At 34.6% G+C, this 23,751-nt stretch overlaps 1 protein-coding gene and 1 long non-coding RNA gene across 4 annotated transcripts in view; one reads left to right on the top strand and one right to left on the bottom strand.

Annotated features, from left to right (window-relative positions):
* PTPN12 (protein tyrosine phosphatase non-receptor type 12) overlaps positions 1 to 23,751 on the bottom strand; it is an 86,198-nt gene that overhangs the window by 2,975 nt on the left and 59,472 nt on the right. For all 3 annotated transcript variants that reach the window (XM_024738079.1, XM_024738081.1, XM_024738080.1), the window contains 5 exons: positions 17,840 to 17,925; positions 6,363 to 7,342; positions 2,705 to 2,782; positions 1,742 to 1,809; positions 839 to 869 (listed from right to left, as the gene is read on the bottom strand). In XM_024738079.1, coding sequence (XP_024593847.1) covers positions 839 to 869; positions 1,742 to 1,809; positions 2,705 to 2,782; positions 6,363 to 7,342; positions 17,840 to 17,925 — 1,243 coding nt within the window. The remainder of the gene's footprint in view (positions 1 to 838; positions 870 to 1,741; positions 1,810 to 2,704; positions 2,783 to 6,362; positions 7,343 to 17,839; positions 17,926 to 23,751) is intronic.
* Positions 1 to 23,751, top strand: part of LOC112395037 (uncharacterized) — an 82,658-nt gene that overhangs the window by 47,177 nt on the left and 11,730 nt on the right. The gene's annotated exons all lie outside the window — the stretch shown is intronic.

Genomic DNA, 23,751 nt, shown 5'->3' with positions numbered 1-23,751 from the left:
TGAAGCCTAGAAAGATGAGGTAACTTGCCCAAACCCAAATAGTAAGTAAAATGGCAAAAATGGGACTCCAATCCAGGTGGGCTTGACGCTAAAGCTTCTGCTCTTTTCCTTATAATATGTTGCTGCAGAAAAGTAAACAGAGAATAATAAAGAGTTTATGAGATGGAATGGAGCCCCATTAGGCAAAGATCCAGGAAGAGAGCAGCTGAAGCAGAATGGAGGGTAAGGGCAGAGGTGATAGATACATTGAGGGAACCGCATAAGCTAGGATGTTTGATGAGCTGCTTACATAGTTACTGATTTATAAGAATTAACAATAACTTGACCTATTTTACTATGATCATAAAAGTAAAGTAGTAGAAAAATTTTCTAACTTGGCATTATAACACTGCATTGAGCTAACATAGTCTTACTAGCCTTCACAAATGTAAAAGTCCTAAAAGGAAGATTTCCAAAACAATTGATCTTTAGGCCCCCAATTCAATCATCTAGGTTAATTTGGCACATTTATTCAAATCATTGTCAGATCTAGATTCTAAGTGTTTTTATAAACAACAGAAATAAAATACAGGAAAATATTTTTAAAATAATTTCCTTCCCATCAGCCTGTTAACTACTGATAATAAATGCTGTTATCCTCCTGATCAATAATTATATCTGGTATAATAACGAATTTAAAAGAATTATACTACATAATGCAGGTTCTAGAAGAGCTGTCCTACATATTTCCACATACTGAAATAAATTTCACAAATAAATAGCATACACCATGAGACATGCTATTTTATGGAAATTAATCTATATAATCTATAGCAAAAAGGAACACAGTCCAACTTACCACATGTTTCACTTCCAGAGGTTATCAAGCCCTATAAGGAAGACATTCAATAGCTATTACAGTACATCCCTTTCATGTACAAATTATAGAAAAGAAAACAATGGGGTTTTCAATTAGGGTTAAAAATGTTTAATGTTGTGGTGTTTTATACTGGGAGTAAAAGGATAAGGGAATTCCTTTTCCTTCTGGATGAAAACTGAAAATGCAGAAGTTACTACATAAGAGAACATACAACAACTGCATTTTGCCAGCCCTCTACTGTATTCATCAAATTATGATATCACTGATTGTAAGACACAGCATCATTATTAGGTTACCAATACTTTATCTACCAATTAAAGTATATCACAATGCTTGTTTAATCAATTTTAAGATATACCCCGATTTCAGATATTCAAATATGAGAGAAATATGAAAAATATTAATGTTGATGAAAAATAGCATTTCCAGTGGCTAAAATATTTAGCTACCAAAACATTTCCTGAATGTGAAAGGAAGTCTGATGTGACCAGAAAAACCAAAGGGAGAGACAATATACCTGGTTGTATAATGGAAAGAACAAAATCTAGGAAAGTACTGGGACCCTGAAAATAGTAACTCCTGTTCTATTCATACCTCCAAAATGATTTGAAACAAGGCATAATTTACAAATTTCAAAAGCAGCTTGGGAAAATAATACTCTGAAGTGATGGTCATATGCAGATCATAATGCTCTTTAAAAAAATTTTAGATCTCACATTTTATACACTTTTTATCTGAAATCACTACGTAAGAAATAATTATCAAAAATTATATTTAATAGTCTTAAGGTAAGTTATTATAACAAACAACTGTAAGATAAATTAATAAAACAAAAGAACAAAAATATTGAGCTATAGCTGTTCCAATCCCAAAAGGACTCACTTCAGGTTTTCTTTGTTCACACTGCTCCTGATTTTGAAGTTCACTCCACTCAGATCTTACAGGTGTATCTGAGAAAAATGAAATCTTACAATTAAAATTAACATCTTTAATTATGAAAATTTCTTGCTTTAAGGTAATATACAAAAACAGATACTGTAGATTTTTAGAAACTATCACTTCCACTAAAAAATTTCTAGCTTCTATTAATTGAAGAATATCCCTTTAAGCTTTGCTTTCTTCCTTAAAATTTAAAGAATTGAGTTATCAGAGTTTATTACAAGTGCATTGTAATCTACAGCTGTGACACACATAGACTTATTTATTTAATATTAGTGGAGTATACGGCTTCACTGTTTTGAACATTCTTAAAATCAGTTAAAATGAATAAAATATTTGTAAAATGCAGCTCAGATAAGACTAGTAGCGTGCGCCTCCACTGAGCACAAGACACCGTAAATATATTAAAGCTGTTTCTATACTCTTTTTCAGGATGGGAAGGAGGAGGAATATATTATCAATACGCTGAAATATCACATTCTCCCTCACTGACACTCTTGTGGCCTTAAGGGTCCTCAGTTAACATCAACTGAGTGATGCCTGCCTACAACAGAATTTAGATGTTTACTTACCTAAACTGGTACCAAGTGAAGCAGTTAATGTCTTTTCATAAGTAAGTGCCATTTTTAATGAATGAAAAGACAATAAACTGTATACAGTTATAGTTGCATTTAACTGGATTATAGTGTTTGATATAAATGCAGCCATTTTATTAGCAGTCTTAGCAAATAAAAAATACCATTATAAGTATTTTTCATACAAGGAATTAAAAACAGTTGTCAGTATAAATTCAAACCTGTTTTCGAATTTAATTGTGTAGCTCAACAGCAACAGACTGACATCAGCCATGTTTTTCAGAGCTTATTATTAAAGCATGAAATATGTAAAATCAGAAGATATACTCACTATGTTCACTGGCCAATACAAAAGACTCAGGAGTTCTTTCAGGTAGGGGAGGAGGCGAATCTTCACTAACATCAACATCTATAACAAATACATAAAATTTAGACAAATTATGAACTTGTTAAAAAATGTTAACTCATTTAAAAGTGAACTTGTTATCTAAACAAAATAAGACAGCTTTCTTGACATTCTTATAAATCACTGCCACAAGTATCTAGGAGAACCAGTTTTTAAAAATGCAAAAATAAACAAGATATCCTTATCACTTGACTTGTTATCAAAAACAATTATAAAGCTTATTGAGCAAAGACTGAACTCCATCACTGTTGCACAGAGAAAATGACTCTCCCATGACGTTCCTGACACCGTGTAGGCATTAATCACACTGTCCTCTGAGTCTGAAGGCATCTTCAGCAGAGAAGCCAGCAGGCGAGTGCCTTCTTTACTGGGTTTGCCGATAATGCTTTGAGTCCACAAAGGAAAGCTTTAGTCATTTGACTTAAATCAGTGTTTCCCAAACTGTAATCAGTTGCTTAACTCCTTTTACAAGTTTTGCCATACTGTGGACCATATGTCCTATTTTTTTAAATCCCACTCATTTTAAACTTAACTATGTACTTCAGTCATGTTTTAAATAGTAATGACTAAAATAGCAGATTAAAAGTGTTAGTTATTTTTCTAATATACAAAAATATAACCATTAAAATTTTTGGATGTTCATTTATTTATTGCCTAAAATCTTGTGAACAGTGGCATATGACCATACTTTGAGAATACTGAATGAAGCCATATAAAAGCTTTTCACCAGTAAAAACAAAATTAGCTCTTGGAAAAGATAATGCATTAAGTAAGCCTTGTCAGTTAGCCTCATTGTGGCATTAGGTGAAATGAGAGTATTAGATCCTTTGAGGTTTCACTGGAGGTAGAAAAAATATGAGGATACAATTCTGTGTGTGGACTCTCAGGTTAGAAAAGATGGGGCAAAGAAAGGAAGATGTGAGGATCCTACATTATCTGGGCCTTGACAACTGTTTTCTTAAAAATGTGAACTGTGCCATACTTGGCTATTTTACCACATTTGATAGGCTATGCATTAAAAAGAGTGAAAATCAAGAAAAGCCTTTTCAATTTTCAACATGCATGAGCCAGGTATGACTGTTCTGGTTCCTCCTGCAATTGTTTAGCTGAAGACACAAGAAAATACAGCCGCTGGATCCTGCTGAGAGAAGAGTTCCAGTCCAATACTTTATATATATGTGTGTGTGTGTATATATATAAAAATCTGTATATATATACACACACACACACATATATATATAAAACATGAGTACTGGAACTCTCTTGTATATAAAGTTAAGCTACTAAAGAACTATCTACCCTGTCTGGTAGTAACAGTCTAAGCAATCATACTTCCCCTTGCTCTTTTGTTACTAAGAGCTCACAGTGAAGAGATGGCTGTTGAAAGGAAGGGATGCATAATCTTGACACTGTGGTGCCATTTCACAATTACGTGAACAAATCAGGAAGGACAGTATGGTTTGTTTACATCAAGTATCAAGTATCTTTCGGAAACTCTATACCTCTTCTGTTTTAACAGTCCTCGCTCTTAAAAGACTTTATTTTCTAACTGTGGCCTTGGCTTCTCAACTGCATGTTTCTCCCTGGATCTCTGGATTGCCTTTTCTGTGTTATAAATTTGTGTTTTAGAGGTTATCCAACCAGAGCCTGCACATTTTTCGTAGGCTTTTGTAAATCATACACTTTATGGGAGCCTAGTGTAGCCATGTTTAAGAAATCTTTCAGGAGGCCTGAGTCAATATTAAAATCAGAATGATAGCCAGGAATTTTTTTTAGGCAGTAACTTATGCAAAAGGTTGTTTTAGGTATCAAAACAAAATTATTCCATAGCAAATTTTAAAACAAACAAGCAAACAATAATCTAATCCTTGAGCCAAAGGTTCATCTACAAGGTAAATAATTACTAAAATTAAAAATAGGACTGCTTGTAGTTATGCTGCAATACAGAATACTTACACAGGAAAATCTTCTGTTAATACCAAACTCATTTAGCATAGTTAAGGTAGGGTGAAAAGAAACCAGAAATCACATTTACAGCTATCTTTGCTTTGAAATACAAATAAAATGGAGAGAAAGGAAGTGAGCTGGTATACAGAAGAGTGCTTTCAACTATTCTGTACAGTATGTTGTATTCTAAAGGAACTCTTTCTGTTATCACTAAAACACTGGTCATATGGCAGTAACTTTTAATGAGCATGTTATATCATGCATCCTTCCTGCCCTCACCAAACTCTATTTCTAGTAATGGTTTAAAAAAATTTATTTCCTAGGTACAAAACAAATGCCTGATATGCTAAAAAAAAAAACCAAAACGACAATTTCTTATCTACATGTTTTCTTGTGTAGTTACAACTTAGCAGTTATTTTTCAAACTCTGAAGTCGAGGGAAAAAATATATTAACAATTTTAAATTATGCCAAACTGGTAAAGTAGTATTTATTGTGGCAACCATTATCTTCTGAAGATCCTTCAAATAAACCACAAAAGAATCAAGAACACAGAAAATCCTGTAAATTTAAAAAACTAGCTTAGACTCTCATTTACTCTACCAGATACATCCCCAAGATAAAAAAAAGAAAAAAAAGTATGTGTGAGTTGAGGAAAATGGAGGCACCACAGTATGGGTGGTACTTACTGGATGAGAATTAGACAAAGTCATCTTGCAAGTTCACAGTACTTATTTGACTGCACATTATAAATACCAGTCTATGTGTGTCACTATCAAAGTTCACCAACAAGTAAAAGACCACTGATAATCAGCCTATCAATAAACAGCTTTTGTGTTTATATATTTGCTGTCAACTTCATGGTCTTTTTTTTTTTTTAATGGTCTGTTGAAGACGGCACCGTGGTAATTTTTAGCAGATTAAAGAGTTTCAAGACCCAGTAATACATCTTGGGAACTTAGGGGATATGTTATCTTGAAATGCTTAGACTGCTTAAAGAAGAGAGTCATTAATTAAACAGTAGTAGCACTGATGGCTAGACATGGAAGTATCCCACTTTCTACTGACTGAATTAAACTCCCTGTATTCTGCTGAGCAGCTGCAATATTGCTCCTTGGTTAATAAACTTATTGTTGAAAGGAGCCATTTTGCAAGCATTTGTGAGGAGGTTTAAAATTTTAAAAAGGTATTTTGTAGTTAAAAGATCATAAAAAGATAACGAAATAGATATCTGTAATATACATGGGTGAAATTAAATGGCCAATCAAGCCATTCTACAATATTTGTGTCACTGTCACTTGAAGTAATCCCTAAATTGTTTCTAATTATTCAGTTATATAAAATTTTGACCCATATAAATACTAAGAGTTGTAAGATATAAGAAGAGAAAATTTTCAGTTACAACAATTTAAATATTTTGGAAACAAAAAGTCCAATAATGCAATGTGATCAAACTAAGGTAACAATAAATAAAGGCTTACTTAAAAAAAAAATTAGTATCAAAAATAATGAAATTTTGCGTAGGTTCTGGAGTAAAGTGTGGAATAAAACATAATGAATTAATATAGCTAAGCTGCTTAGAACAGTGACTGGCACATAGTAAAAATATTTAAGTGTTAAGATACTATTATCATTACCTTTTTCAGCACCTGAATGTATTGTTCCTGCTATATCATGTCTAGCAATGGACATTGATAATACTTTCCTTGTAGAAATGCTTTCAGTACTAGCGGCAGCAGAAACAGTGGCACTTGCTGTTGAAATACTGGTTTTATTCTTGGTCACAGCACCAGAGTTCCTTTCATCAGAGTCCGAGTCATCAGAGTGAAGAGGATTAGTAAAACTGAGGGGTGCTCTGAATAGAGGGGAACTGTTGTGATGATCTGTGAGATCATGGGTTGCAAGTTGTGTCGTGGGGCTTGGTGTTGAACTCCCAGTTTTCATTGTTTGACAGTGGGTATCTGAGGATTTGCCTTCAGAGGAATCAGGCATGGGTAGAGTATTCTCAGGTCCATGAAATGACCATGGTGCATGTCCTTTCTCATCAAGAGGTAAGCGGTCTGGCCTTGGAGGTGTGTCTGAATTCTTCTGTGATTCTTCTGGTAGGATAACTGGAGCTTTATTTGACTGTGTTGCATTGCAGTCCACACAGGAATTCTGGGAAATACCATCAATTTTTAGATCTCTTGAATTCAGTTCCTGTGATTTAAAGACTTTATCAATTGTACATGGTGAAGCCGAAGCCGATTTAATTTTAATTGCATGTCCCCTATTCAAGAGTGTGTTCCCTTCAAAACTTTTTGGTCCTTCTTGAAGAGGGACCTTCTTAATCTCAAAACTTAAATTTCGCTCCAATTTTTTATCTATTTGTTCAACAGTTGATTCATTTTTCCCTGTAAGTTCTGTTGATTTATTATAGTTTCTGTTGAGGTCTGTTGAATGTTGTTCTGATGAAACCACGTGCAGCACTGGCTTTGGATGGTATCTGTCATTGTCCTGCCACACAGTAGTGACTGTTGGGAAAGCTGAAGGGGGAGAAGGTGTCAAGATGGGTGGCACTGGGTGAGGTTCTGGAGGCTGCAGTATTTCTTCCTTAGCATCCCCTTCTACAAGGCAACTGGAAAATATTTTAAAAAAAGGGTATTAAAAGAATGTTCATCCTTTTAAAAAATAAGTTGATAGGTAACAGTTAATGTAGCTAAGCCTCTTTAAATTAAAAGTCAGTAGAGTCTGTGGTTATGAATTAAAATTTGCCAAACTAAGTTAATGTTTAACAAGGTAGTAATGTATGTACATTGTTTAAAAAAGTCAAATAACACAAGAATTTTAATAAAAAACCAGCAGTCCCCTCCCACAGCCCTCCATTTACCCTGACACATCAAGTTTCAACTTTTTAAAAACAGCTACTTTGAAGATTTGCCTCCATATTTCAAAATATTTCAGAATGCATAAACGTTATTACTTGATCTATTTCACACATACTCTACTGTCTTCCTACTATGGAAATGTCTTCCTAATACTGCTAATTTTTGCTTAGTTCAATCTTATGACTACAGTTATTATTCATACCAATGACAGCATGATTTCCTATTTTTTCTTATATAACTCTTATTTTTTCCCTAATAATTGTCTTGGGTTTCCTATGTACCATCAGTAATTCAGCCCTTCTTCAAACTTTCCTGCAGATTTGTACACCTCCTCTCAATTGGTCAAGCATACCAGGTAACTATCAGTATCACAGACATCCGTCTTAGAAACCTTGAGCCTCGCGCTCCAGTGTGGACCCCTGGCCCCCGAGGCTACCACAGAGCTGACACTCTCTCTTGTGTTACACTCTCCTGTTTCCCCGGTCCCATCTTCGTTTTTCTAGCTACACTTGCTCAATTTAGTGGGTTATATCCTCCAATTGCCTCTTAAGAACTATACATAGGAAACAAATTTCCTGAGGCCTACATAATTATTGTATTTTCAAGGTTACTGACTTCTGGAAAAGGTGTATTATTCTAGACTAGAAATAACTTTCCTTAAGAATTTTATAATTGTGATTCCTGTTCCTTTGAATGTGAGCTGTTTTTTCTCTCTTTTGAGCTTTTAGTTTTTTTTTTAATTCTTCATGTTCTTCAACCTCATGGTATAACTTTTTTTAATCCACTGTATTACAATTTTTAATCCATTATATTGAGAACTTTCTGTGCAAAAATTCATGTTACTACTAGAAACTTCTTTCATAATTTCTTCTCTTCCAGTCTCCTTCCAGACTATGATTAGTTTTAGTTATAATTATTATCATTACTATGAGTATGTGACATACGTCCCGGTTTGATTCTCTAATTTCTTTATCTTCTCTCTCCTATTTTCTCTATTTGTTCATTTTCTTGGGAGATTTCCTTGACTGTCTTCTAGCCTTCTTTAATTAAAATTAAATTTTAATTTTTAAAATTTATGCTATTATATTTTTAATTTCCAAGAGCTTATTTATTATGACCTGTTTCTTATTTCATGGTTGCAATATTTCCTAATTACTGAGAAAACAGACATTTGCCACCCCCCCATCTTTTTTCTATTCTGTGTTGTCTCCATTCCATCTATTTTTTCCTGCTTATTTGGATTATGTCTTTCATGTTAGAGGCTTTGTCAAGTGTCTGATAATACCTGGTTCTGTTCATTTTGAGAGAATGGAATATTTTAAATGACTGGGAAATGTGTATGTAAATGTAAGGGGGAGGGCTTGTGGCTTAGTTGCCATCTTACTGCTTGGTGACTGAATACAGTCCTTGCAATGTCATTGGTGGGCCACAACCATCAGTAACTATCGATTTCCTCTCTTGGGCTGGTTAGTTTTTCAAGAGAGGGGTTCTGTCTCCCACCAGAAGTGGCTATAAGTATTCTGGGAGCAAAATAAGGGGTGGGAGCAAACTCACTATTCAGCATGCAGATTCCTGCTTTCAGCAAGGAACTAACAACCCCACCATCAGTTGGACCTGATATACTGAACCCAGAGACTTCCAGGTTCAATCACGCCAGAGTAAATCCCTCCCTGCTCTGTTCCCAGGTGTGCGCGAAGCTGTCATCTGTCTGCTCAATTTGATGGAAGGAATCTGGGGTTCTAAACACTCTTTATAGAGACATTCAAGTACTCTTCTTGTTTTCAGTCCCATCCTACACACCAGGCTTAAGGGGGACCTCCAATTTCTGGGCCTTTCTGGGGGTTCTTTGAAGATAATCATCTTGATTCTTATTGGCTCCCCTCACCTACAGGAAAGCAAGTTTTAGCTTTCTCTGTTCTAAGTCCCTTTTCACATTGGTCAGTGTGTTTTCCACTTCCCAAAATTCTGTCAAAATCTCCTTTACTACCACCTTCTCTTCAGTTTTTTGGTTTTTAATCTTTATATATTTTTATGTTCCTCCACTATAATTTTAGGAAGTTTAGGGAGGGACCAGAGTTAAACGTGCTTAAACTGCCTATTTAACCAACAATCCTGTAAATGTTTTTAGAAGCAGTAGCCTTATGTGATGTTGATATGTACATAGTAAAGAAATTATTAGCTACTCACATTTTAAAAATAGCTTTAAGTGAGGTACAGTTGATATACAAAAACCTGAACATACATTTTTTCTAATTTATTTTATTTATTTATTTATTTTTGGCCGTGTTGGGTCTTCGTTGCTGCGCGTGGACTTTCTCACAAGAGTGGTTGCGGTGATCAGGGCCTACTCTTCATTGCGATGTGTGGGCTCTATATATATATATATATTTATGGCTGCGTTGGGTCTTAGTTGTGGCATGCAGGATCTTTTGTGGCGGTGCATGCAGACTTCTCTCTAGTTGTGGCACGTGGGCTTCTCTCTATTTGTGGCGCACAGGCTCCAGAGCACGTGGGCTCTGTAGTTGCAGCATGTGGGCTCTCTAGTTGTGGCGTGCAGGCTCAGTAGTTGCAGCGTGAGGTCTTAGTTGTCCCGCAGCATGTGGGATCTTAGTTCCCTGACCAGGGATTGAACCTGCATCCCCTGCGCTGGAAGGTGGATTCTTAACCACTGGACCACCACGGAAGTCCCTGAACATATTTAATGCATACAATTTGATGAGTTTGGACATACGCATATATTGGGTTGGCCAAAAAGTGCTTTTGCTTTCCAAGTAAAAATAAAAGACACATTTTTCATTTTTACCAGGAACTTTATTGAACAACGTATTCACCCTTTTGTTCCACTACCTTTTGCCATTTTTCAGGCAATTTTATAATTCCGTCTTCCCAAAACTTTTCATTTTTTGAGCAAAGAACTGTTCCAGGTGCCTTTTACAGTCTTCCAGGAAATTGAATTGTTTTTCCATTAAGAGAATTTTGTAAAGACTGAAATAAATGGAAATCCCAAGGTGCAATGTCTGGTGAATACGATGGATGAATCAGAACTTCCCAGCCGAGCTGTAACAGTTTTTGCCTGGTCATCAAAGAAACATGCGGTTTTGTGTTATCCTGATGGGAGATTATGCATTTTCTGTTGACTAGTTCTGGACGCTTTTTGCCAAGTGCTGCTTTCAGTTGGCTTAATTGGGAACAGTACTTGTTGGAATTAATTGTTTCGTTTTCCGGAAGGAGCTCATAATAGAGGACTCCACATACACAACATCCAATCCCACCACATACACAACATCACCTTCTTTGGATAAAGAGCAGCCTTTGGTGTGGTTGGTGGTGGTTCATTTCGCTTGCCCCACGATCTCTTCCATTCCACATTATTGTACAGTATCCACTTTTCATCGCCCATCGCGATTTGTTTTAAAAATGGAACATTTTCATTAGAGAATCACAGGCAGAAATATGGTCAAGAAAGTTTTTCTCACTTAACTTATATGGAACCCAAACATCAAAGCGATTCACACAACCAAGCTGGTGCAAATGATTTTCAGTGCTTGATTTGTATATTTTGAGTATGTCGGCTATCTCCCACGTCGTATTAAAATGTTCTCAATTAATGTCTCGATTTGATCGCTATCAACTTCAACTGGTCTACCTGACCGTGGAGCATTGTCCAGTGAGAAATCTCCAGCACGAAACTTCGCAAAACACTTTTGAAACATTCGATCAGTAACAGCACCGTCTCCATATACTGCACAAATCTTTTTTGCATTTCAGTTGCGTTTTTACCTTTCTTGAAATAATAAAGCATAATATGCCAAAAATGTTGCTTTTTTTCTTCCATCTTCAATATTAAAATGGCTACACAAAAATTCACCAATTTTGATAAGTCTTTTTTAAATGCACACTGATATGACAGCTGTCACAATACAATCTAACAAAATTGTTTCGAATGAAGTTAAAGATAACTAAGTGCTACTAGAACCATCTTATGGAAAAAACCAAACGAACCTTTTGGCCAGCCCAATACATCCATGATACTATCACCACACTGAAGGTAATAAACATATCCATCACCTCCAAAAGTTTCCTTGTATCCCTTTGTGGTTCTTTTTGTTACTCAAATTTAACTGATAATTACACTAACAGACTTTCCCCTTATCCTTCCTTAATCTAATGCTTGTTGAAATAAGGCTTAATAAATACACTTTTATAGTACTTTCAATATGCACAAAAATTATAAGCCCCATCACAAAGAAATATATGTTACATACTGACTTTCCACTATGGTATTCAGCATTAATATTTTCACGAGGTATTCTGATGGAAAAAAATTCCACTGATGATAATGACTTGCATCATTCTTATTGTAAATATTCTTAATTTCATCTGTCCTGAGGAATGCATTTTTTACTTCTCAAAAACAAAACAAAACATTCAGGACTTACCACTTGCTAGGTATTACACCAGTACCAGAAGACAGAACAATGAACACAACAGTTTGGGTCCCAAAGGAGTAAAATAAGGCTAAAAAGGTAAGTTGGAGACATACTGTGAAGGCCCAGAATTTCACAGTAAGAAGTTTGGTCTTTATAATATAGAAATATTACATTTAATTGGTGTGACAAAGTCTTAAAACGAGTAACTCTATAACTTTTGTTTCAAATTGATGTTTTATAGAAAACTCAGAAAGTTATTTTCCTTATAATAAGTTAGGCTGGATTCCATATGAGATGGAAAGATTATAGAGGTGAAGGAAATGACAACCAAAATATTAGAACATAACATTATAAAAACAAAAAACCTTCACTACTACCCCTTCTTCTAGAGAGTTAATACTATATAATGAAAAGAGTACTGGACTAGAAGGTAACAGATGTGTGTTGTTAGTTGAACTCTGCTAGTCTATGCATGTCAACACCTTTGAGAACTAGCTATATTAACATCCATGTGATCAAGATTACTGTAAAAATCACTGGGTTCACTATATCACTTATCACTTTGACATATCATTGACTATCTACAGGATGAGAATACATGTGATCTAAAAAAGATGAGAAAACATATATAATAGACACTATATCAATGCTAATTATTACTTTTTCACCAAATGATATTTCCTAAACACCTTACACTTTGGAGTTGAGAAAGAAGATCCACTTGTGTTTAACCTTTATTTCTTGGTTTTATTATGTATTCTAATATCTATCAATAACTTTAAAAATACATGTGAGATTAAAGGTATTTCTAAACAGTGAAAAGGAACAAAACAAGAATTAGAAAAGAAATAAAGCACAGAGAGCACAGGAAATTAGAGAAGTACAGTAAGCATGCATTGTAGTGTGTTTTGCCAAAATCTACCCTCATTTATCTTAAAAAAATGCCAATTTGGATAATTCAATTAGAACTTTAAACTTTCAGTAGTCAAATAAATCAATCTTGTCCTTTGTGATTTCCTTTATCCCTTCTATTATATCCCCCTCTACAAGTCTGTCAAACATTAAACTATATTCTGTGTTTCAATGATTTGACTTTTTATATTTAATTAATTTAACTATCTGAAGCTTACTTTGGTATGTGGTGTGATATAAAGATCTAAATATATTTTTCCCCTAATCGTTAATAATATGACTTAATAAATAACCCTTTTCTTTTTCCTTGTTTAATATATGTTAAATTAATTCATAACACGATCTATATTTCCTAGTTGCTTATTCAAGTCCATCAACTAACTGGTATGTATGTATGTGTATATATACACACACACACACATATATGCACACTTTTTTTTTTTTTTTTGGCCACTACATGCAGCATGCAGGATTTTAAGTCCCTGACCAGGGATTGAATTCATGCCCCCTGCACTGGGAGTGTGGAGTCTTAACCACTGGACTGCCAAGGAAGTCGCAACTGGTATATTCTTATACCACTAACAGATTATTTTTATGTTTATAATGCATTTTATTTATTTGTTTATTTATTTTGGCTGCACTGGGTCTTAGTTGCGACATGCAGGATCTTTTAGTTGTGGCATGTGGGCTCATGGTTGAGGCATGTGGACTCTTAGCTGCGGCATGCATGTGGGATCTAGTTCCCTGACCAGGAATCAAACCCAGGCCCCTTGCATGGGGAGCATGGAGTCTTACCCACTGGAGCATCAGGGAAGTCCCACTAACAGATAGTTTTAAATATAGTTTTATAATTTTTAAAAGGGTTGGTTCTCACTCATCACTACTTTCATCCTAAGTTTTCTTTGGTATTTTTGTCTCTTTATTCTTACAAGTGAACTTTAACATTATATTGGAAAGTTCAGAGAAGATTCCTTTGGTATTTTGATGAGAACTGCATCAAATTTGAAAACAACTGATATTTTAAATATCACTGAAAAAACTAAATTACAGTTAACTTTTCCAACCAAGAACACTTAATTTTTTTCACTAATGCAAATGAATACATTTCTACTTCAGGTTCTACTTTCTACTTATGGTTATTTCCAGGTATTTATATTTTGAAAGGGATCACTTTTAAAATTTTTTCTTCTCCTATTTGGCTGGGCTATAGGACCACTTTCTACTTTTATTCAACCACTTTGCTCCTCTTTCTTATAAATTAGTCATTTTAAGGAAATACATTTGGTTTTAATGTAATTATTTTTTAAATCAACAAAAGGAAAATAACATTTCAAAGAAGAACCAAAGGGCTTCCCTGGTGGTACAGTGGTTAAGAATCCGCCTGCCAAGCCAGGGGACACGGGTTCGAGCCCTGGTCCAGGACGATCCCACATGCCGCGGAGCAACTAAAGCCCGTGCGCCACAACTACTGAGCCCACATGCTGCAACTACTGAAGCCCATGCGCCTAGAGCCCGTGCTCCACAACAAGAGAAGCCACCGCAATAAGAAGCTGGCACACCGCAACGAAGAGTAGCCCCGGCTCGCTGCAAAAGCCTGTACACAGCAACAAAGACCCAACACTGGCAAAAATAAATAAATTTATTTTAAAAAAAAAAAAAACAGAAAAAACAGTCAAGTAGAATAATAGCTGTTTTATGTATATGGATTTCTCCCATAACCCAAGTTTCTACTCGCCTTTTTCCCAGGACCCTTGGTCACCTGAATCCCACCACATCCTGTGCTTGATGAGAGTTCCCGAATGCCTCTATTTGAGCATACCTCAGCTCCTTGTTTTGATCCCAGAAATACCCTCACCTATCCAGGATATTCTAAGTGCCACAGATGTTTAAAAGTCTAGTTCATTCTCCCAGGCAGCCCTTAAAGGAAGTAGATAGATATTCATGCATTTCTGCCAGATATAAAACTCTCTCGTTCTTGGCCTATATAATGCCACTGTTTCCTGGTTTTCCTTTATCCCTTGATTGTTCATTTCTTTTTTTTACAGCTTTCTTTTAGTTTGCTCTTCACACATTTTGGTGCTTACCCGGGTTCCCTCCTTGGTACTTTGAGATATTGTACACAGAATCTGAAAGATCTTATTCATGCCCAAGTCTTCTACATCAGCTATATACAGAGTCCTCAGTATATTTTTACCTCCAGCCTAGATATCAAAATGTCTAAAACAGAACCACTTTCTTTCTCCAGTCCTATTCCAACTTAAGTTTGTTTGAATTGAGAGGCATTAGAAGCATCAAGTGTATTGTTTTTGTCTCTGAAATATTTATAAATTAAGAAAAATTTACTAAGGCATACTTTTGTGTCTCTGTAGTAAATCTGTTGACAGTTTATAGAAATAACTAACAATATATACTTCCAGAGTGCTGGTGTTAGTGACAAAATATCGAGAATATTATTAGTTTAACAACATATTTATTGAAAAGAGAAAATGAAATCTGCTATTCAAAATCTACAATTTGATTTCTTTAAGTATTTATAAACCAGAATCATATGACTGACTACATCTAATACAACAAACATGAGCCTTCCTCTCCAGATCCGTCTCCAAAAACTCCATGTACTCTGAACAACTGATTAACTTGCTTACTGTAGCCATACTGAAAAAATAAAGTATACTGTTTTTATCAATCTTATGCTCTTGGGATTTTATTTTCAGTTAACAAAGTATTCTTTGTGGAACACAATAAAATTCTGCCACTTACCTCTATTTCATGAATAAGAAAGAAGATGGACTAAGCATGTAATACAAACTCACACACATATAAAAACTTGAGCACACATCCCGAAATAAAGCCCTGACATAAGCTGAATGAACACTTTTCTGTTAATACTCATTTACTACTTTTTAGAATTATTTTTTCATTTACTGAAGAAAAATAGGGGCCAAACTTTTATTTTTTTGCGGTATGCGGGCATCTCACTGTTGTGGCCTCCCCCGTTACAGAGCACAGACTCCGGACGCGCAGGCCCAGTGGCGATGGCTCACAGGCCCAGCCTCTCCGCGGCATGTGGGATCTTTCCCAGACCGGGACACAAACCTATGTCCCCTGCATTGGCAGGCGGACTCTCAACCACTGCGCCACCAGGGAAGCCTGACCCAAACTTTTAAAAAGGTATATGAGAAAGGTTTAAAATTCAGAACACTCTACACTCATTTTTTTCCTTCAAAATTAGGAAAAGGCTACCACGATTTGTAGTTGGAGGTAGATGACCATATAAATCAAAAATATTAGTGTACACTCTGAGGGCCTCTACCCTGGCTCACTCTCAAAATCCAAATTAAAAGATATCAGTGTAGCAAAAATGTTTCTTAATTTCCTTTAAGGTCATTAGTTTCTTTAGGCCTCTACAGAACTGATACGGGAGACAAAAAAATTAGAGAACAGTTTATAGGTTTTAACTGGCTACCTTCCACAGTAAATACCAAAATGGAAATCAAACAGGAAAGAACTGTTGAGAAGTGTTGGTGTACAGTTACCATCCTGAGCATTTAAACACTTAGACCTAAACCCACCTATATAGGCTTTCTGATCTCCCTTAGAGAAGTATGCAAAGGCATTCCAGAGACTATAATAGCTACTACATCTTGCCTTAGTTGTTGTAAGCTTTTACTTTTGTAAAGAAGGATCTCATTAAGGTACAGCAACTCAATGCCAAGACACAACCATAGTCACCTCACCCAACTTTATTCAACTTCTATCAAACTTTTAAGGGGAAAAAACTGGTGAATCCTATACAAAGGAAGTCCTACTTTGAAGGAAGGTGAATCAGTTTGGGCAGATCTATGCTCGAGACAAGACACAGTATAAGTCATTCTAACAGTTTTATTACTTATCTTCCACTGTGTCTCCTTTTAAAAATAATTCAGTAACTCAATCTTTTTTTTTTTTTTTGCGGTACGCGGGCCTCTCACTGCTGTGGCCTCTCCCGTTGCGGAGCACAGGCTCCAGACGCGCAGGCCCAGCCGCTCCGCGGCATGTGGGATCCCCCAGGACCGGGGCACAAACCCGCGTCCCCGCATCAGCAGGCAGACTCCCAACCACTGCGCCACCAGGAAAGCCCCCAGTAACTCAATCTTAACTCCACATTGTAATGGGAAAACCAACATTTAGTGAAGACCAAGTATGTGCCAGGTCCTATATGTAACATTTTCACATACTTTATTTCATTTAATTCTTAGGACAATACTTAAACAAACAAAAAAAAACCCAAGATCAAATAAATTAAGTGGCTTACTCACGACTTCAGAGCTAGTAAGTGGATGAAAAGGATTTGAAACTAAATCATTCTGACTCCATCTATATTCTTTCCATACTACCATCTAACTGACCTAGCTACCCTGAAAGAAAAGAGAGGGAAAAGGGGGGATAGGAATATATAGTGATTTTAACTGCTATAAATGAGAGCTTGGTATGAAAGTAAGAAAATCTAGAAAGAAATAAACTCAGCTTTGCCAGTGATATTATTAAACATCTTCACATAACCTCTTTAACAGGCATACAATTTTTGACAATCATATTACCTGTTCAGTCATTAGAAAACTGAAATAAATCTTAGGAACAGCTAAAATTTTAGTTGTACCACATACCAAAAGATGAGCTATAGTCAATTCATGGTTATGCTCACTGTTCTGGTATAGTATACTACTGAAATTTTATCTAAATTGAAAAGAATTTTTTATAGTACACCATTAAAAAAGTCAGTTGCCATACATATGCTACATACTAAACAAAAGAATGAAAAAGAAAACTTATAAAATAAAACTAAGAAATATTCAGAATTTTTTTGTTTTAGTAACAATGAGTAAAAGATAAGTATCCTTTCAAAGAAAATGTGACGTACAATACCTGCGGGTCCTTGGTGGTTTTGGAGGGGGAGAATCTTGTTTGTCAGGATCTATGGAGCTGACCATATTTTCAGTGTTAATTTCATTCTGCCAAGAAAAAAAAATGCTTCATTAAAGTTAGGGGAAAAATAATTTTCCTTCCTCATGTTTCAAATAAATTGTTATTGGGCTTGTGAATTTTTAAAACAATGCTAATTTTGCCAAATAATAAAATAGGCGTTATGTCCTCTATATTTAAGCCCAAAAGAACAAATTCAATGAGAAAACTTAATATCAAAAAAACAGTCCATATCCAGTTACCAAGAAAATCAACCATGTAGAGCAGCATTTCAACATATTTCAAATGCTACTGTTAAGAAACAGATTTCCCAAGAAAATAAAGATCCAAGACGATCTTTTTTTCAGGCATTACTACCACTAGATTCATAATGTGCACACAGGGGGAAAAAAAAACAAGGTAAGTCTTATATCCTTCACCTTTCCCAGACTTTTTTGGGACTCCTGTTGCTACCTACTACTTTAAAAGGGATGGTCCTGAGTCAATACAGTTCTTATACAACCTATAAGAACCTCAGGTTGTATTTAGGATTCTGAATAGAGGAGATGTGAAATTATTATATAAAACATTGTCTTGAATTAGTTTCAGCCTCAGAAAGTACCTCATTTTTATACAGCTAGGCTATGTCAATTCTGGGCCAGAAGACAAGAACGGTTTTCACCCTTGCCTACATCTCAGATAATTTTAGGAAAAAAGCCATCTTTGCATATACAATAATCAATTAAGGAACTCTGAAACTGTAGTTGACTTTTTTTTTTTTTTAAAGTCACAAGACACTTCTACCATATCCATCATGGCAGCTTCTTTGTCTATATAACTGTTTCTTGCCAGTGTCCTTTTCTACTAAGTACTCCCAACAATAGAAAACAGAGACCTCAAGTTTACAGCAATTTTTAATGGACCCTGTTTCCTAATATCAGATGCATTAGAAGTGTCTTACACATCTTACTATGCATCTTGTTCTGTCCAAAACAAGAGTTACATTATGAGACTAAAAGCCTGCATCCTTAATTACAGCTGCCTATCAAATCGGAGGCATCTGTTGCAGGGATATCTGCTATAGATAGGATAACCACATAATTTATTGTCCATATCAGGGCTTTTACACCTAGACAACAAGTATAAACTGGTTTTGCCTCGAGTAAATCAGGAGTTTGTTATCACACTTTTAGATCCTCAGATATTACCAGAATTTAAAGACTACTCTCATCATAAAGATTCCTCTCACATATTAGTGATTCATTTGCTTATTTCTATTAATTAAACAATCATATTCCCATAACACTCATTAATGTTTTTGTACCAAAATCTATAAATATTATTAAGTAGGTTAAAGAAAGATTAGTGAACCATATGAAACTGCTTCGACTGAACTGTTGTTTCTAACCTACAAAAACACATCAATTTTTTACAATTTCAACATAAACAGCCTCATGTCACGTCAAGTCAGGTTTTGCTGCCAAATACCAAACGCACACACACAGACACACACAGACACACAAACCAACTGTAGGTTTTCAGTGCATTTTAGATTTTGGGACAGCAGGTAAGGCATTGTGGATCTATATGTGAAAGGCAATGAACAGTAAGCACTGGAAAGGATACAAAAATGTAAAGGACATAGCCCTTAACTTCAAGAACTGTACAGTCATCAAACAAAAAAGTGAAAGGGTAATAATAAAACCATAAAATGGTAAAATCAGTATAATGAAGCTATGAAATCAGAGAAAGGAGATGTTATAGGTGAGAATATTAAGAATATACTTGGGAAAATATTAAGAAGTTGAAAACATTAAGGTAGCATGTTGAATGGCATTAAGGGGTGGATAAGACACTGACAAAAGAGAACAGAGGATGGAAGTATGGAACAGGTAGGAATGGAACAGGAAGAGAAAGTAAGGGTATTTGTAAGCAAATGACTGCATGTGACAAAGGAAAGAAGGTGTCATGATGATTCCTCATTCTGGGTGAATGAAAGCTATTAACAGAAAGGGACAAAACAGGAAAAGAACTTCTGGGGGAGGTAAGATTTTTGAGCATGTTGAATTTCATATGATTAAAGGAATCCATGTGGCAATGCAGAACTACAACTCAGAGAGCCACTGCCCCACACAGCATGAACAAAACCTCCTAGTCACTGGACTTGAGAATAAAACAATGTTCTTCTTGGATTCCTAGTTTTTACCTACAATCATGTTTGCTGTAGTTTTATCTTCTGATCCTCTTATATGTACAGCTTTTGTCCCCACACTTGTCCTAATGTATACAGCTCTCTTTGGCTGCTTCTATTACCACTTAAAACAATCACCAACTTTTGAAGTTGAAAGGAATTTTAGAAATTAAAGAATCTACTGGAGATTAGGTTCTAGTGTATTCTCTTGTTTAAAGCAGAGCTTGCTAAAGCTATTCTTTTTAAACTTTTGACCACCTTTACCCATTTTGCTAAAGTGTATTAATATTTTTTGTGTATTAATATTTCCACATAACAGCTTTATCAAGGGCCACAAAAGAAAAAAAATCAGAACCTAATTATCAAATATATACAAAATAAATATTAAAACAAGGTGCTTTAAAAAAACTTTACATAGGAAAAAATTTCAGAGTTCAGTAATATCACATCTAAAATGTACAACACAAGCATAACAGAAGGACCATAACACAAACTACTGTTGCTGTTAATCACCCTAGAACTGAAAATCCTGGTGTAAACTGGTGGTAGTATCTTTTATATACAAGATAAAAAGGCATGTGCGCATACCTTAGAGATGCTTGCTTACTGAAGTGTTTCTAAATCCCAAGTCAAATGATACTGAATTCCAAAATAAATTTTCTCTTTACATCTTCTACTCTGAGAAGTGATTTTAGTTGTAAATACCTCTAACAAATAACATTTATCATAGAGTCATATTGCTGATTAGCATTTCAAACTAAAATCTCTACAAAAATAATTTTGGGACATAGAGCTTTAAGAGCTTTTTTAAAAGTTCCTTAACTTTACTTCTAAATTAAGTTGTCAGAGAAATAATGGAGATTTATGATTGTTTTTCAGAGCATAGGTTCAGAAAGATAAGTAAGATATTTCAAATCATTTTACTCAACCACACAGCTCTAAGATAATTTTCCCCAAATTTTTAGATCCTACATTTTCTCTAACTGGGATTTATGGTTTCTAACCATATATAAACATATTATAAAAACAGTCATTTATATTTTAAAGTACCTAGAAAATAAGATTTCTTAAGAGGAAAACATTAAAAAGTTATCTAGAATGATATGCTATCTTTTCTCCTATCCACTTGTCCTTCCACATTTTTATCCATTCATCCATTGAGATATATAGTACCAGACATTATGGTACACAACCTTTGGCAAAATATTTATTCTCATAAAATATAGTTTTTCAGAATGGATTCTATAGAAAATTGTTTTCCCTTTTGCAAAATAGGAAAAAACATCTTGTACAAATGGCAAATTCAGCAGTCATCACGTCAGCTTTAACAAAACACAAGGACATAATCTAATATTTTAAGTTCAGTTAGCAAGCAAACATGTAGTGTGTGGCTCCTATATAACCAGGCAATGAGATAAGAAAGTAGGATTGAAGTAACCACTATCTGCTATTGGATGCTATTTCATCTAATCTCATATAATGTATGATTTTTCTTGTATTCCTTAGGGATTTGTAAACCTTTGACCTATTAGAAAAAATCTATAACAAAAATGTAACTGTAGTGTGGAGTTCAGGCTAGTAAAAAGGAAGTTTAATTTTATGAATAAAACCTTAAAAAAAGAAAAATCAGGTAATGAGAAAAATGAAGATGAGAGAGTAATGCAATATTTTTCACATTTTTTTGGAAATAAAGATATTAAAACCTTTAAAAATACAACATTGAACATTGCCTTAAAATTTTTTTCTAGCAAAGGCAACAAAAGCAAATTTAAGCAAGTGGTTTTATATCACACTAAAAAGCTTCTGCATAGCAAAGGAAACCTCAAGAAAATGAAAAGGCAACCTACCAAATGGGAAAAAATATTCGCATATCATGTATCTGATAAGGGGTTAATATCCAAAAAAATATAAGGAACTCATATAATTCAGTAGCCAAAAAAACCCACAAGTCGATTAAAAAGTGAGAAGATCATCTGAATAGACATTTTTCCAAAAAGACATGCAGATGGCCAACAGGAACATGAAAAGGTGCTCAACATTACTAGCCTTCAGCGAAATGCAAATCAAAACCACAATGAGACCTCACACCTGTCAAAATGGCTATTATCAAAAAGACAAGAAAAAAGTGTTGAAGAGGATGTAAAGAAAAGGGAACCTTTGTCTATTGTTGGTGGAAATGCAAACTGGTGCAGCCACTATACAAAACAGCATGGAGGTTCCTCAAAAAATTAAAAATAGAACTACCATATGATCCAGCAATTCCATTTATGCATATTTATCTGAAGAAAACAAAAACACTAACTCTAACTAAAGATAAAAAACACTAACTAAAGATACATGTACCCCCATGTTCACTGCAGCATCATTTACAACCTAACTGTGCACTGATGAACAGATAAAGAAAATGTGGTATTAAAAAAAAAAGAAAATGTAGTGTGTACACACACGAATATTATTCAGCCATAAAAAAGAATAAAACCTTGCCATTTACAACAACATGAATGGAACTTGAGGGCATTACATCAAGTGAACTAAGTCAGAGAAAAGACAAATGCTGTATGAACTCATATGTGGAATCAAAAAACAAAAAACGGAACTCGTAGATACACAGAACACATTGGTGCTTGCCGAAGTGGTGTTGGTGGTGGCGCCCAAAGTGGGTGAAACAGGGTCAAAAGTTGCAAACTTCCAGTTATAAAATAAGTAAGTCACAGGCTATAATGTACAGTTTGGTGACTATAGCTAATAATACTGTATTTTATATTTGAAGATTCCTAAGAGAGTAAATCTTAAAAGTTCTCCCCACAAGAAAAAAAAAATTCTGTAACTATGTATGATGATGGATGTTAACTAGACTTACTGTAGTGATAACTGCACAATATATGCAAATATTGAATCACTATGTTGTACACCTGAAAGTAACATGTTACATGTCAATTATATCTCAATAAAAATTAATTAATTAAAATTTTTTCTAGCTGATTCACTTTGCTGTACAGCAGAAACACAACATTGTAAAGCAAGTATACTCCAATAAAAATTAATTAAAAAAAGAAAAAAATTTTTCTATACATTAAAAAATTTTTTTCACTTCTAGAAATAAGGAAATGGTATAACTCTGAAGTATAAAAACCTTAACTTTGAAATTAATATTGCATTTATGGAAAAAAACAGAAATATTTTTCAATTAAAGGTTAAAGAAAAAGTAGCCTATTTAGCTTTTTTAAATATTAAAGGAGTCTCAATTTAGATAAAATTATACACAGTAATATATAAGCATTCTATATTATAAAATATTTGGCTTCATTGAGCACAGGTTATAACAGGCTTTAGTTAAACTAAAGGGAAAAGAGAGATCATAATATATGAGGCATAGTTGCAAAATGATTTCTATGTTAGCAAAGGAAATAAGAATGAGGTCACATATATGAATCTTAAAAATCTGAAACTATCACCTGTCTAATAAAGGAAATACACTGTCCCCAAAACCCATGGATTAATATTAGATTATTTTAACACACTGAGGTAAGCATTTGGTTAACAAATCTCTCATTTGTAACACCAAGAAATTTCAAATACTCTTGCAAATTACCAAAACCATACAAAGGGGAAAAAGGAAAACAGTGGTTATAAATTTTGCCACTAATTTCCTCATTTTACTTCAGTTATTGAGGCTAAATTGGTT

This window comes from Neophocaena asiaeorientalis, unplaced genomic scaffold (assembly GCF_003031525.2).
Source record: "Neophocaena asiaeorientalis asiaeorientalis breed wild unplaced genomic scaffold, Neophocaena_asiaeorientalis_V1.1 scaffold170, whole genome shotgun sequence".
NCBI lineage: Eukaryota > Metazoa > Chordata > Mammalia > Artiodactyla > Phocoenidae > Neophocaena > Neophocaena asiaeorientalis.
This window is presented reverse-complemented; position numbering and strand designations above follow the sequence as displayed.